The 15,876-nt window shown below is 41.5% G+C and overlaps 1 protein-coding gene across 8 annotated transcripts in view; it reads left to right on the forward strand.

Moving 5' to 3' along the window:
* The window catches only part of LOC143213267 (uncharacterized), a 516,895-nt gene that overhangs the window by 392,789 nt on the left and 108,230 nt on the right, over positions 1 to 15,876 (forward strand). For 7 of the 8 annotated variants that reach the window (XM_076432949.1, XM_076432956.1, XM_076432951.1 and 4 more), the window contains 2 exons: positions 4,227 to 4,256; positions 8,559 to 8,677. In XM_076432949.1, coding sequence (XP_076289064.1) covers positions 4,227 to 4,256; positions 8,559 to 8,677 — 149 coding nt within the window. The remainder of the gene's footprint in view (positions 1 to 4,226; positions 4,257 to 8,558; positions 8,678 to 15,876) is intronic. The other variant, XM_076432950.1, reaches the window with a different exon arrangement.

The raw sequence follows: 15,876 nt of genomic DNA on the forward strand, positions 1-15,876 counted from the left end.
ACGACGTTTACATGATATACTTCGGATCACTTCAGTCTATTTTTTTATGAATCAAGGTTTCCATGAAATTTTTAAGATTCACGTTAGCTTCACTTTGCACATGCATGATGAATATTCTTTGGTGCATGTGCAAAATGTTTAGTTTTACATTCCCGTATAGTGTAATAAATAATGAACATGTTTCGATGAAAATATTCGCAGAACTGTCTACGCGATCTAGTAGATTCACCCGTCCGACCAAAACCATGAACATGCTACTGTACAATGAAAAAGTGAATTTCGTTCAGCACTTCTCCACTCACTAGAGGAAACCGTAAAGCAAACATTATAAAAATTTTCGAATAAAATATCCGCAGAATTTTCTGCACGATTTAGTAGATTCGTCCGACTAAAACCTTGAAAACCGCATTCTCCAATTAAAAAGTGAATTTCATTAATCACATCTGGACACAATATCTTGGGCGATTCAGTTGACCGCATCCCGTCACTGCGGCTTCGCCGTGCGTGGCCCATTGTCCCTTGCACGCCCTCGCATGCGTTCCGGGGAGCGCGTAATCAACGGGGAACAATAAATCTCCATGGAAGAGTATTCATACGGCCGGTAGCTGCGAAACGATTTCCGCCGGTGCGGTGGGTATCGGCTCGCGCGTTCCGTCGGTAATTCCATGATTCTCCATTGAAAACAAACTTGAGACTGCGTTGGCGGAGGAGCGGCAGCAGACGACGGCAGCGCGACGAAGGCTCGGGCGAGAGGGTAGCAACTTTACGATTGCGATTGTTAGCCGCTGACAATAAGAGCTTCAAGTAGCGGGCGTCGTCTGCTTTCCCTTCTCGTCGATGTATTGCGCTCGCGCCGGGACCCCGAACTCACCGGTCTGGCGAAACCACCCTCGCAACCTCCTCAGCGTCTCGAGTCGCGAATAATATTCCGGACCAGAGTCGCGGCGGATCACTTTTGTGTCTCCGGAGCTGCAAGCGTCGGCAACACACCGTCCAGACACGACGGAACGAAGTAACGTTCCCTTGGCGTGGCTGGCTGGCTGGTTCGCTGACTTCCTCATTATTTACGGGGGCGCGAGTTTCTCGTCTCCTGCTAGCTGCTGGTAATAAGATGCACTTCTTTAAAGGACTTCGCCCGCCCGGAAGCAACAAATTGCATTTCCCCGCCTCGTCCCTTGCCTACCCCTCTGTCGACGCTCCCTCCACCCTCGCGTCTGGTCCCTTCGACAAGGGAAGCACGTCGAAACGAGCATGGCTAGCCGGAACAAACGTTTAACCGGCCCGGAGCCGCGGACGCGTTTTAAACGCGAGTCGACCGACCTGCGAAAGCAGATTAACGAGGGGAACCCTTGCTCCGAGGACCTTGGGGTCCCTCGAGAAGAGGCTGTTAGACTTTGTACGGCTCACGAGCATTTTGGTGTTTGGTTTTGATTTTCTGAAACACAAAACAGTATACGGAAAATGTACAAACTCCCATACCATTCGACGCGTTGCAATTCTAATTAACGGCGAAACATAAAATCATAATCTATGCACAACGCCGGCAGCGCAACATTACCAACAACGTAATTTACATCGCCCGAGAATAATATTATTCCCCACCTCCACAGCACATGCATTTTACCAGCAATTACAAATAAAAGCATGCTCCCCATCTGCAAGAGTCTACCACTGCACTGCGGAATAGTCGAACGTATATACTAGCTCTTCATTCCAATACCAATAAATTTGCACAGATGTCTGATCGGTAGTCAATGCTGAATAATAGACGAATAAATTTCTCCGAGGCAAATACTTAACGGCCGCGTGTGTGCTCGACACCCGCGAGTCCCTTAGGGTATAGTCTTCGTCCTCTAACCTCTGTTTTCTTCGAAGCAGGATTCGGGACACGGGAGGCTAGAACAAACGTTAACCGAATCGAGCGTCTGTCGGTCTGCGACCACGAATTGCCGGTTCCCCGTGGCACATCCTCTAACTTCATACATCGGGACTCGTCCTGTCGCTATCTCTCCCTCTTTCCCTTCGGTCGCTCTCCTCTCCGGCCGATTCTCTCGCGGCTGGTCCCGAAGGCTCCCCCTTAACGAAGTATCAGTGTTACCACCGACGGATTACGTATTCAGGAGCGGCGTTTGGTCGGTGTACATTGGCGGGTTTGGCAGGCGGGAAGGCTGCTGCAGACGTGGAAGCTGCTCAGGGGGTTGGGAAGAGGTGGAAAGGGGGTTGGTAAGGGGGTTGGTTGGTTGCGCGACGCGGCGGAGGGATCCAGAAAGGCCAGAAGTAATGATGTTTGTTTAGCTCTCGAGGAAGGACCGTTAGCGGGGCTGGAAGATACGGGTTTTGGCACGAAGATGATGGCTAAGGGATGGAAGGGCCTGGCCGACCTGCTGTCGAGACCCGTTGAAACGTCTCGGTTCTTCTTGCTCTCGTGCTACTCCTGCCCCAGACTCCTCTTCGCACACACTCTCTCATCTCTATCTCTACTCTCCTCTTCGCCGACATCCGAACCTTGCCTCGTAAATTGAAACTCCCGTGTGTTCGAGTCCGTACATCTGCAGCTCCTTAGGAGTTAAACTAGGCAAATTAGATTTTCTGCTTAGAAGCCGGAAGTACGATTTTCTGCCCCCACCGCCGCCTTGATCTGGGCTTGGTCCTGCTTCTGGCTTTTGAGGACTGTCTCGGAGTCCCTCGGCGAGGATGCGAGCACCGAGAATTCGGGAATCTTGATGGATTGCTATGGAATGTTGTGTTAGACGGTTCCGTCCAGTTTCGGGGAGCTTAGCAATTATGTACGTCATCTTGTTACAGTGCAATTCCAGTTTATTTGTTGTCTTCAGCCCGTCGTCACCCCCTTCGTTGCTTTGTAAACGGGCTCTATAAAAGCCTCGGTCTTTTTATAGTTAATCCATGGATCTTTATTTGAAATAAAATTGTTTTAATTAAAAGGATCGACGACAATCTAGTCTTTCTCTCAATAACTTTCATAATTTTTGTATTGTTTTGTATATTTGTGATTACATTTACTAACTTTCTTGTTAAATATATTTATGGTGCACATTTTCCATATGTTAATTTTAATCATTCCGTGGCTCGCGCGATGCGAATCTCTTTTTGGAATTACTTGGAGAATTGAATTATTAATATCGCGGTGTGGCCTGGATTGATCCTGCATATTATTAGGTTCTGCCGAAAGCCCGTCGAAGAAATGGTATCAATCAGGACTTAGTTTTTTAATTATGATACAAAAGATCTGACAAGCAGTCCTTTAATTAAGATTAAAAGTTCGATAGCGCGGATTACGGTTAACTTTTCTTTCGATTAACCCAGATTCCAACGCAGTGACAGAATGGGAACGGGAAAAAGAGAGGAAGCGAGGGTGTTATACATCTTCCGTAACGAGACGTAGTTTAGTTTTATCTGAAATAATAAACTTCTGTTTTTGTGATAACACTCTGAAATTTTATGCCCGCGAGAGCCACTTATGTAAATAAGTAGTGCTCCTAATATAACCGTTGTTAAAATATAATTTTCTACAGATTACCGTATACTGCAGTAGATTGCTTTAAAATTTTTATTCCAATTTATTAATTCACAGGGCACGATTACTTCTAAAATTCATGCGTTGCGATTACACTGTTTCCCAGGGATGTTGTAAAGCGTTGAATTATATATGCAAATGTGCTGTTGCAACAAACAGCAAAACCACGATATAGTACGTAACAAATTAATAGTTACACCAGTATGTTAACAAACTATTTCAGCTCGAAAACTGTAGCGTAGAAAGTATTAAACTTTAGATTGTTGTAGTAGCTATGAGCAAATTGTAATTGCTCGAGGAAGATGAAGACGTATAAGTAATGAAGTCGCAAGTTTTCAACTTTCGAAGTATTTCCAATTGAATTAAGAACTTTCATTGAGAACTGTATTCATCGATCGAGTATCGCGTCGAATGTCGATTGAAATTTATTGCCGTGCTATGCAGGGCAGAACGTCGACTGAATTGATCACAGATTATAAATTATCGTGTTATAAAGTAATCAGTAAAGTTTATCACATTTCTCTCCGGATTTCACTTTCCACGAATTTTTAATAAACGCCTTTCGTGAAACTCGTACTAATGTACGAAATTTTTTTTCGAAAATCGCTTGTTAGAATTGAATCGTTGAAGAGATCAACGAATATCTTGCACAGCTTTAATATTAATTCACGCTCGCACTTTTGTGTTTCAGATTTTACCAATTCATAAAGTCTGCACTCTGGTAATTGTAAATGACTATAGCATTAAATTTACTAAACGATATCTTAGCATCAACTAAGCTCGTCGATACTAACATTGATGTAGACATCTCTTAATTCTAAGCGATCGAATACTTTTGCGACTCTGTCTTCATACGTTTCTGCAATAAATATTCTCTAACGTCTACGAAAATATTATCTAATTCACTTTCAATTTTACCCACACACAAAATCAACACATACATATCAGATAAATTTTTATTTTTGAATATTTTCTAAAATCTACAAATCTTGATTAATTCGCTTGCAATTTTACACACGCAATTTCAATACGTTTATCTTGCTGTAGATATGAAATTACCTGGAAATAATCAAGTGTATCAGATAAATTTTTATCATTCAATGATTCAGTGTTAGACGTTTGAATACTTCCGCGAGCCACTATATTTCCAAGCAGACTCGAAATTGCACGGGGGTCTCCTGTCCGCAGAAAACCGTTCGTTCGCGGGGAACCGGTAAATTTCACGGCTGGAGTGTCAGCGATCGCTGAGTCGACAGTTTATCCTTTCTTCTCCCTCCATTAGGAAGTTTCCGTGGCGAGGGGGCGAGGTAAAGGCGGCGGAGTTGCTGGACGAAGAAAGTTGCTCCCGGGTTTTCCGTTCGAGGCGAGGGAAATTTCCGTGGACGAGCTGGCACGACTTATTCGCGTCGTCGAAGTCAGCCTCGATCGAGGCGGGCCGCGTATACCGAGCCGGGCGTCCTGCGGATGGAAATAACAGCGAAACGAAAAGTGGAAAGAACTTTTCTCGGCTCTCTTAATGGAGCCGGGAATCGTACCGCAGCTCCGCGACGTTCGGTATCGCCACGTGTTCCCCGCAGCTGCGTTGAAAATTAATTTCGATTTAACCGCGCCGAGCCGAGCTGTGTCGCGAGCACAACTTTTCCTTTTGCCCGCCAGGTTTCTACGTGGGAACCGCTATACCGACAATTAACGTCTCATAGGCCCGAGCCACACACTACCCCCTTCTTGGTTGTACGTAACAGCATGTTCCCCCTCATCCTTAAAAAAAAAGAAGAAAAAAGGCCCTTGCTGTATTCGAGAGCATAGTTGCCCAGAAACTTGAAAAACCTGGCCCACTTTTTATATATTAGAATAATTAATTAACGAACTAATGTGTAAAAATAGTTTCGAGGAAATTGCATTTCGTTTTTGGGAATGTTGTTTGTGAGAAAGAAAATCAATATATGTGTGGTGTGTAGACAGTTCATAAACAAATAATAGAACAGCAGAGAACCGGAGATAGTTCCCGTTTCATTTGTTTCGTCATAGGTCGTTCTAGTCTACTCGTCTGACCACATACTGGCATATACTACTTGTCTGGCCACACATGCGCTACTTGTTCGACCATAGACAGTTCCAGTTTACTTGCCTATCTATAGACAGTGTTATTCTAGTTATCTGACTGCAGATTTCCACACAGTGCTTGTCTAGCCACAAACTGTTATATACTACTTAGATAGTCCTACTTTATTATCCAGACTATACGCAGTGTTGTTCTACTTGTCTGACCGCAGATTATCAGAAACTACTTCTCTGGCCACTTGTGTCTCTTGCTCATCCACAGACTGCCCTGTACCACTTGTCTGGCCATATATTGTTCCATACTTTCCTCCAGACCGTTTTATCTGATCACAGACTGTTCTATACCAACTGTCTGACCACGTGCCACCTTATTCTACTTGTCTCACTATAAACCTGGGAAACATTTTGGATTATTTAAACCAGTCACCCTTACATGACAATTATTTTATAATTAGTACCAAATTTGTTTAAAAAATTGTTTGTAGCAATTTGTATTGAAATATCCTGTAAAATAGTTCTGTCTGACTATGTTGCAATGAAATATAATATTAATTAACTATGATACACAAACTCAAATCTCATATCAGCTAAATAGAACGGCAAAGGGTCAATGCTTCGAACACGGAAGAATCGATCGTCAGAGGAATTTATTCCAGAATAATATTTTCTCGCGAAGAAAGGAATCTTTGAGTGTATTCGATTCTTTTCGGAAGAGTGTTTTGAGTAGGTACTAAAATTTACGATCGAGGAGAGAGAGAGCACAAGAGCCATTCCATAGAAACGAGCGACGTGACAAGGAAAGAGCATAGTAATGAAAGGGTCGGAGGGTTAATTTTATCAGAAACGCCCGGGCAGTTTCCCTCCGAATTTGATGCACGGAATTTCGCGCGATATTTGGCGACGGCAAATTCGACACCAATTCCGGCTATTCTTGCGCACGGTTCTCGGACTTTCGAATGGAACAACGTCCATGTGCGCGGGTCCTCAGCTTTTAGCTTCCTGGAATAGTTCCTGAAATAGTACGCGGCCCTGGGCGAGTAATAAACCCAATTCCACATACTTAACAGGCATACCATCCCCAACACCCTCGACCACGTCTTCGGCGCGGCTGTTGTTAATACGAAATGCCGTGCCACCGTCTCGCGTAATTAGAAATTTCACAAGCGACAGACTGTCTCGTTTTCGCGAACTAAATAGCGGATTCGGTTTCGAACGCGTCGGCGTTGCTTAGGTCAAACGCCACTGTTACAGATGATTCAGCTTCTCCCCTTCGTCGTGTTCTGGAGACTTTGAAATTACTAACCATTGTTCGACAAATTTTTATTCAGAGATCTTTGTAACTTATTTTATAGAAATTGCAAGACACAGTTTTTAGTTCTAAGCATGATACACTTTTTAAAATAATGTGATTTTGTGAAATCGATCAAGATCAATTTCAAGGAAGTAAAAATCCCATAAAATTCTTTTGAACAGTCTTCTATAACACATTTTGGAAAATCAGATGTGTTATAGAAGAACAAAATTTGTCTGTTTGAACAAATTGATATAATATATATTTCCATAGAATTATTTATATTTTGTTGTTCTGTCAATTTTTCGGTAAAAAAGGTTCATGTTACATTGTATATCAATTTTAGGTAAGGACGTGAGACAACGTTCGCGAGAACAAACAGCGCGTAAAACACGGGGAAAAAACAGGGACATGAAAGGGAGACTCGAAAGCAAAATGTCGTGATCGATGGTAACGCGAACGCCGTGGTACGGCAATGGTATCTTTATCGGCGTTCTAATGATCGTCGTAAAACTTTGTCCAGCCCCGGGTTTACGATAGCTGGCGCGCGGTAATTGAAAACTGTGTCCAGTGCGTTCCGTTTCGCGAGTTTGCAATGAACCGTTCGGAACGTGTGCCGGCCCGCGGAGAATTGCGAACATTTGCGCGAAACGCGCGCCGATTATCGTGTATTAAAATCGTGCGACTCGATTCGAGCCCGTTACACTTAGTTTGTCCGCGATTGCCAGCCCGTAATTTTGTTACTTGCTCGATGAACGTGCGCACGGTTCCCTACGTTCTCATATCAGATTAGCAATTAAACCCTCCCTCTTAATGCTCGATCCTGCGATACTGTGATACCAGTTGAAATGACTGACTTCACTCTCGAATTTTTATTTTATTTTACTTACTAGTTTTAATTCTTTTTACACTACTACTGCTACTATAACTGTATTTGATTCCCCTTAGGGTTACAATTCTCACATAACTTTCCCTTCATTTCCTTTACTCCTCCTCGCCGATTTTACAACCTGACCTTATTACTAGCTTATAAACTAACTTACAGCTACACTTATATTAAATAGAGAGAGAGAGAGAGAAAATATACTTACAAAAGAATTACTGTTTACAATATTCCATTCACATAATTCTTTTTACACATCATGTTTAATTTACTTGTTTTAATTCTTTCTTTTTTATTCATGTAGTACACTAATCCATTGAAGTTTTTTTAACTGACTCATAACAGACACAAACTATTAAATATTTATAAAAATCCACAAACTAAGACATAAAATGAGTCTGCGTATAGGCTACACTGCAGACAATTTGATAAAGAATGTGCAAGGTCTGAAAATCAATATCTAATATTTACCTCGTATGACGCTCGATGATTTTCACTGTTCCAACTTCGTGGTTTTATGAAGCTTCAAAAAACGCATCTACCACAGGTGCAGAACATAGAAATTAGGTGATTCCTTCGGGATCGGCGAGGATGCACGCCCACGCAATTTCGGCGCGGCTCGGGAGGTGCCCCATTTAATAACTCCGCGTTAATTAAGTGAATGCAAACGTCTTGGAGCGGTGCCGTTTTGTGTCCCCTCGCCCGGCGACGACGCAAATAAGCCAACTGTCACCGAGGCAGCATCGCAGCTAAAGACGCGCTGACACGGTGCACGGTTTCTGTCGCAGGTCTGCGGGAAGGTGTTCAACAACGCATCGGCGCTCACGAAGCACAAGCTGACGCACAGCGACGAGAGGAAATACGTGTGCACGATGTGCGGCAAGGCGTTCAAGCGGCAGGACCACTTGTGAGTATAGATACGCGATTCAGACCCCCGCCCCCCCCCCCTTTCCGCGTCGATTAGCGGAACCGGTGCCGTCGTGTTTCCGCTCTCGGCTGCAATTAGCGAAAACGGGACGCGCCCGCTAGCTGGCGAACAACCGAACTAGCTAGCGGAGCTCTTTTCCGCTTCCAACAGCGACGAGGAACTCTCTCGCGACGATTCCCATTGCGTGCCCTGCCCCGTTTTACCCTTTGGACACGCGGTGCTCCAAATGCAAAGAGAATCGATTTTTGGGGATAATCTGTATGCATAATTTTGCATTAGGATTGTATGCTGAAGTAGTTGGAGTGCCGCAGCAAACTTGTAATTTTTGAATAAATTAGATCACTGTTTAATTTAAGATTAACATGTAGAGAATGTAGAGAAAAATCAATTTTTTGGAGTATTTTGTATTTTGCATCACGATTTCATATAAGGGTAGTTAATTTTAGTATTACACAAGTTGAACACCAGGAGGAATATTTTGAATAATAGATTCGGATTAACTAGACTGTGAAAATGCTATGAATAAGGGACCGGAAGGAACTAAAGAGATTAACAGCACGCCAACGAACGAACATAAGCAGGTAGTAATAATACCTCTCAGAAATACAATAGAAATAGATCATTCGTCGTTCGGTCCGAACGTCTTTCCCGGTAAGAGAGGCTTTGAAGTCCCCGACGTCGTTCGAGGCGTTCACGTTGTACGTTCGCCTAATCAAAACAATGAGTAAAAGCGAAAGAAAACGAACAGCCGAACGACAAAGGGGAGAAACGTGAAGAGGGAAGAGAGAGGCGGAATGGGGATGGTGAGAGGCGAACATTCAATTCTTATCGGGAACGAGAAATGGAATAAGACGGAATCAATATAGGTAGCGATGGTTGCTTCTGGTAGCCTCGGCCAGACTTGTTGGCCAGCCAGGAGGATGGACTTGTTTTTCCTTTGAACACGGATCTACAAATCCTCCCTTCGCGTCTTTTTCTCCCCCTTCTTCTCACTCTCTCACACACACTCTCTCTCTAAACTCTTCGTCCTCTTCTTCTATTCAGGATTCGCCACATGGCTCAACTACATTTCCAGTGGACGGTAGTTTTCCTTTCCGAGACATTTTCGTACCCTCGGTGTCACGTTCGACTCGGCTTCACACTGTTACTCGCGATTTGATGAATGCTCTGCCAGGAAATTATTGATTTCGCTGGGAATTCCTATTTCTGAGACTCGCCTGCTGCGGATAGCATGACCGAAATTCACATAAATCGACTGATCCACCTTCCGTGATGGGAATCTGCTACATATTCGGAGACTAAAAAAGTTTCTTGCCGGTCGATCGATGGAAATAAATTACACAAGAGTGGGTCCAATAATAGTTCATTAGAGCATTAACGTGGCAATTTTATAACTTTTCTATTCCATTTTTATGTATACAATTTTTTTTTAAATATGCTAACGAGTGTTAACATATTAACTCTGCCAACGTTTAGAAACGACGCGAATTTTCTCGATTATCCGATAGACTGCAATACTTTATTGGTCAAAGTATTATTTTATTAGAAAATAATATGATGGTACTTCCGAATTCATGTATTTTATTTACGGTCTTGAATCGTAACTACTCATTTTTGCCATAAATGTGTAAAATCCAGATTCCACTGATGGACCTAGTTGTTCTCGTCGAATTAGAAATATTAAACAATTTCGTGGCATATTTTTAATAGCACTGTCTGAAGTTTTGGGTTTAACATGGTCATGTTCGCACGAGATTTACGTCAGGTGCCAGTTAAATTGCAACCCAACTGTAATTAGGTCAAGGATAGCCATTAGTTAGGCTTTGAGTTAATCCTAAAGCTGCCTAGACTTTGTATTAAATTTTGAAGTAGATCTTCAGTAAACGTTGAAGTTTTAAGACAGACTCCCACTCAAGGTTCTAATTTAGACTTCGATGAAAGCCAAATTTTTCATTTTCATCGAAATTCGGAACCAAGCAGTGAATTGAAACCTCTACAAAACATATTCCATATATCGTAGAATTTCTACAATTTCCAAAACCCCAGTACATTTTTCCATTGACGAGCAGCGTTTCATCAAATAAAATTGTTTTCGAAGCCTCGTAACTTCCGTTTTTCCAATAACCGGAGCAAGATGCGCCCGTAAAAGGTAAACAAAAAGGATTATGTTCCGTTGAAATTTCCAAATCGGCAAACCAATATTAAAATATACGGCAAATCCTGAAAATACGCGGCGGTGTAACACACGAATTTTCCCGTTGGTCCCGAATAAAATTTCGCTACTCTGTTTGTTTGAAAAATAGACTTGAAAATTGTTTATAGCTCGAACATCTGCATCTTTCTTCGATCGGTGTATGTTCAGGGTGTATAAAAAGTAATGGTCATCCATTCTGTGCTATATATAATATATGTAAGCCGTTAAAGTTTTTGCCAAATTTGATCGTGTGGAGTTATACGTATAGACAAAAGCCTACTACTACAGTCCACCCGATCGTGTCAATGAGACAGAATCCGACCGTGGTCGGAGTAACTTCTTCCCGTTCGCAATCACGATTTCGGGAAGTGTGTTGATTAGTGTTCAGTGATTGTATAGAAGTGTCGTGTTTTGTGCTTCATCGTTAATAAGATGTAAGTCCTGTTGATCCGATGGAGGAACAGAAGATTCTGAAACATTTGTAAGTACCTATACTTGACATTCGTATTTTATAATGTAGGATTAATATTATTATGTGTAACAGTGGATATAAGGTATTCTTTCACATTTTGCAACTTCGAATGTGCCTTTAAATTTCGTTTGGCTTGAGACAAGCACACGAGCATCGAGCATGTTCTGTCTCATCGACACGGTCAAGTGGACTGTAGTCGTAAGCTTTCGTCTATACGTATAACTCCACACAATCAAATTTTACAAAAACTTCAACGGCTTATATCTCAATAACTATTTGTTTGCGACACATGGCTTCTCTCAAACTTTTTCTCGTCTGGATGAGTGGAAGGTGTTGATGTAAAAACAACTTTAACAACAATTTTCTTTGTTATAAACAATTTGTTGGCAAGTTTCTCTTACAAATATCCACCGATTCGGAGGTGTAGATTCACCCCTAGAACGGATGACCATTATTTTTTTTATACACCCTGTACATATACATATACATATCGACGTTTATTCTTCACTGTAATCGCATTAGATCGATTCTCCTCGAAGTTCAAGCATTGTAGCTAACATCGTTCAAACACCAATCATGAGTTTCTATTTTCCATTTTATGAGAACCCGTTCGGCGCTCCACAACGCCACGATGTTTCTTTTCATGCTTTTCGTTCTCCGCACTCCAAGAGAAATGTGCATTATTCCTTTAGCGATCCAACCAGACGAATAAATACCGTTCCGTGAGTTTCCTTAACCCACCATAGATATTCCACTGCGTGACTACGCACACCATAAATGAGGAAAAATGCCGGGCTCGTCGGCCTCCTTAGTAGTATTTATTATTTCGCCGGCCATTATGCGACCCTGCCAAACGGCATCATTCTCGCAAAACCCAATCTCACCAAATCATTCCCACAAATTGACATGTGACTGTGCATCTAAAGTTCCTATCTCTAACAATTAATCATTTTTATTTTACGATCCTGCGTAAATGTTTATCCACATAGGAGTCCGAGGAAGAGGAAACGCAATTTTCGCAGTTCTAAATTCCGAGGGTGTGCGATAAATCGCATGAAAACCATCGTCCAGGGGATGGGGTGGCGGTGGGGTGCGAAAGCAAGCATCCCGAGGGCAATTGATTTTCGAGTAACTCTCTTCCTTAATCCTCGGTAAAAAATACGATTGCAAATTTCCTGACAGAGGAATAACCCTGTATATTAGACTCCGTTGGATTGAAAAGTTTCGTAATCCGGCAAGTTCGAAAATTTGTCTTTGTATTCGGCACGAAATCGCCGCAATCCTCTTTTGTGCTTCGTTCCCTCGGCTACGTGCAGCGGATTCGGTTCGAGCGGACAGTATTTTTCTTTTCTCTCGACCCCGACCCCGGGCTCGGCGTCGCCTTCGTTTTATGTACGTATTTCACTGGATGGGGTCGAACCCGACACTACGTTCAATGCGAACTGACGAACACCACCAGGAATTACTTTCGTTTCATCTCTGGTTTCCTACGAGCCTCCTTCTTTCTCTTTCCTTTTTTTCTTTTCAAATTCAATGTCTCGCCAATTGTTCCTCTTCCATTCCATTTCGTTGCCAGCCACCCCCGTCTGTCGTCGAATCGAGAGCCTCCTCGAACTTGCCTCCGAATCGAGCTTTAATCCAATAATCGACCATTGTTATCGACTATTTCCAGAAACGATCGACCTTTCGCACACGTGTTCTAACATTGTTTTACATATTTTTCCACATACTTCCTCGAGATCTACGGTGGACAGAGATTAAACAGAGAGTGTGTTGAATTAAAATTTATTATTACTGATTTTTATGATAAAAATTGTTGGGTTCCGGATATAATTCGGATGTAAAATATTAAGATCCGTTTTGTTCATTTACTCAGATCCTTTGCGAGCCACGAACATAAGCAAAAAACTTTCTTGTGTACCTAGTAAGACACACAAGATCATAATTACATCGTAGTTTATACTTATCTTATGCAGCGTGCATACTCTGCATATTAACCTTCGTATGTTTGCACAAACATGGCCGGAAAGAGCGAATGTGTCTGTTACATATGATGCTTATTTAAGTAAACTTCATAACATCTACCTTGCAAAACAGGAATTTCTAAAAATATTAAATATACAAGATTAGTTCTCTTTCAAAAATTATTTGATGCTTTATTCGTGTTTTAATATACTTTCTTCTTGGAGCATCGAAAATCAAACAGAATGAAAGTTTCAAAAAATAATCTCCGGTCGAACTACCGTCCACCGAACTATTTTCACTGGAGACAACAGGTACAGGGTACTCTGTTTCTTTCCGAAGCACTTTCTTGGTCGCGGAGATACTCAGAAATATCGTTCCTTTGTCGAGAAGTGAGTATTCCATTTGGCCTGTGTCCATAAAATTTCTTGGTCGGTTACTTGGAAAGTCGTTTTCAAGAAAGCATATGCCGAGAATCGAGTAAACGACGTGGACGACTTTATCCGATCAGCGAAAATGTCCTTGGCCTGTTTCCTGTTTTTATTGAAATCCTTTCAACCTCGGATACCCCGACGAGACGGGACTTAAGTACCTAACTCTGTATGTACTGCGGACTAAAGTCGTAAAGAATTGTGTTTCCTCGTTCACCCCCTTTGCCGCCCACCCCGAGTCCTTTTAAACTTGGCCGGTGTATCGTGATCTCCTAGTTTTTACAACGAAAGGTGCACGCCGCGTTGCTGCAAATTGTGTGCCGCCGACAGTAATTACTAAATAGAGAAATTAACAATTAACCCTTTGAGGAGGAATGTCGACATACTGACGTCACCGGGACCACGCATCTACGATGTGCATTCTAGGGATGGGATCAAGTACCTCGCAAACAGGTTCGAACTTTGATTCATTGAATTCGAACTCTCTATAGGTACTTCGAAAAATAGAAATAGTACTCCTAAGTATACTCGAACCTATGCCAGACAGTTTCGAACCTTTCACAAGTATTTTGGTAGACGGAAATAATACTTGCAAGTATATTCGAATCTTGGTTGAACAGATTCGAAACTTTTATGAATATCGTAGCGGAAATTCTCCGAGTTTTCTTTCTAATCATTATTTTTTTTTACCTTTAAAATCAATTATGTTGTCCTCTCTAATGCATAAATAATCTCTATCGGAAATATTATTCCTAAATAGTTACGAATTTAATAAAGAAAGTGCTTAAAACCTACTATGCAGTTCTGATATCCAAAATTCGAGTACTACTTGTGAAAGATTCGATTCCTTTCAACACCGAAGTACTTATAAGTATCTTTTCGAATCTTGTAAGTACTCATTCCGAGGTTCGATATCAGTTTGTATAAAATGAATACTTTTCAAATATAATCATTGAAACATTATTGCTTGTAAGTAGTAATCGAAATACATGAAATGAAACTTGGTTATTGGAATTGACTCTAATTCGTGAGTACATATTGGACTTGATCCCATCCTTAGTGCACTCTGTATGCAAACATGTAGCTATTGATGAAGACGAGTTTGTTTTATCTCACCAAGTATTTTAATGCTCACGACTGTAAAAATTTTAACGTAATAAAAAAAGAATTTTAACATTTTTATATCGTTTTCAATTTTCTGTAACCAGTGGTGCAAAAAATTTTGCTTTACTTTAGTTTGAATGCCGCCAATTGTAACAATTTTTCCGATATGTGTGTGTGTCAATAACCATAAAAAGAAAAATTTCAACTATTTGATATCGTTTTTAATTTGCTCTAACTATTGCTGAAAAGATGTTGCTTCATCTTGCTTTTAATGACCCCAGCTGTAACAATTTAATTTTGCCAGTGTAGCAATAATCCATAAGAATGTTTAGTCTAGATCAGATCTGATTAAAGAATTAAAATATTATAAAGTGGGTGCTAAGTAAAAAATTTGTAATAATATTTTTGTCCACGTATAATTTCGCAATTCGCGTGACTGGCAGCAATAGCAATGATTCAATGACGACGGTTTATAATTGAAGTCAATTGCCCGTCATTTCGATGGAGTATTATCTAGGGAACACCGTGGATCGGTTTCAAAAAACAAAACCACCCGGAATATGTTTGAAATGATTCGGTAAAAGCTTTTTAATTCATTGCGTAGTCTCTGGACACAAGTAAGCTGAACGCGGAAAATTGTCGATTATTAATGTAAACGAGCTTTTTCTCCCTTTATCGCGCTCCATTACACACGAAAGGGACGTAATAATTGGTCCTCGAGACTGTAACCGTAAATTCTGTATGATGTTTAATTCGTGCTCGCGGACCAGAAAGTTCTCGTTATTTCAGTTCTATCTTCTCGAGAAAAAAAAAGGAAGAAAGAAAATAAATAAAAGGGAAATGGAACTTTGTTGCGTAGCCCGGAGATGCTGTCTTGCGCTCTCTTCTTTTTCAAAAGGATGTTTTATGTAACGTTCGAATGTAATTACTGTTGTCGTTCAAATTTCGCTCGAAGTTCCTTACTCTTTCAAGTATTTAGCGGAGAATTTTCTTTGAGCGGCAGCTTGGTAAAAGG

The sequence above is a fragment of the Lasioglossum baleicum genome, chromosome 11, assembly GCF_051020765.1.
Source record: "Lasioglossum baleicum chromosome 11, iyLasBale1, whole genome shotgun sequence".
NCBI classification, from domain to species: domain Eukaryota; kingdom Metazoa; phylum Arthropoda; class Insecta; order Hymenoptera; family Halictidae; genus Lasioglossum; species Lasioglossum baleicum.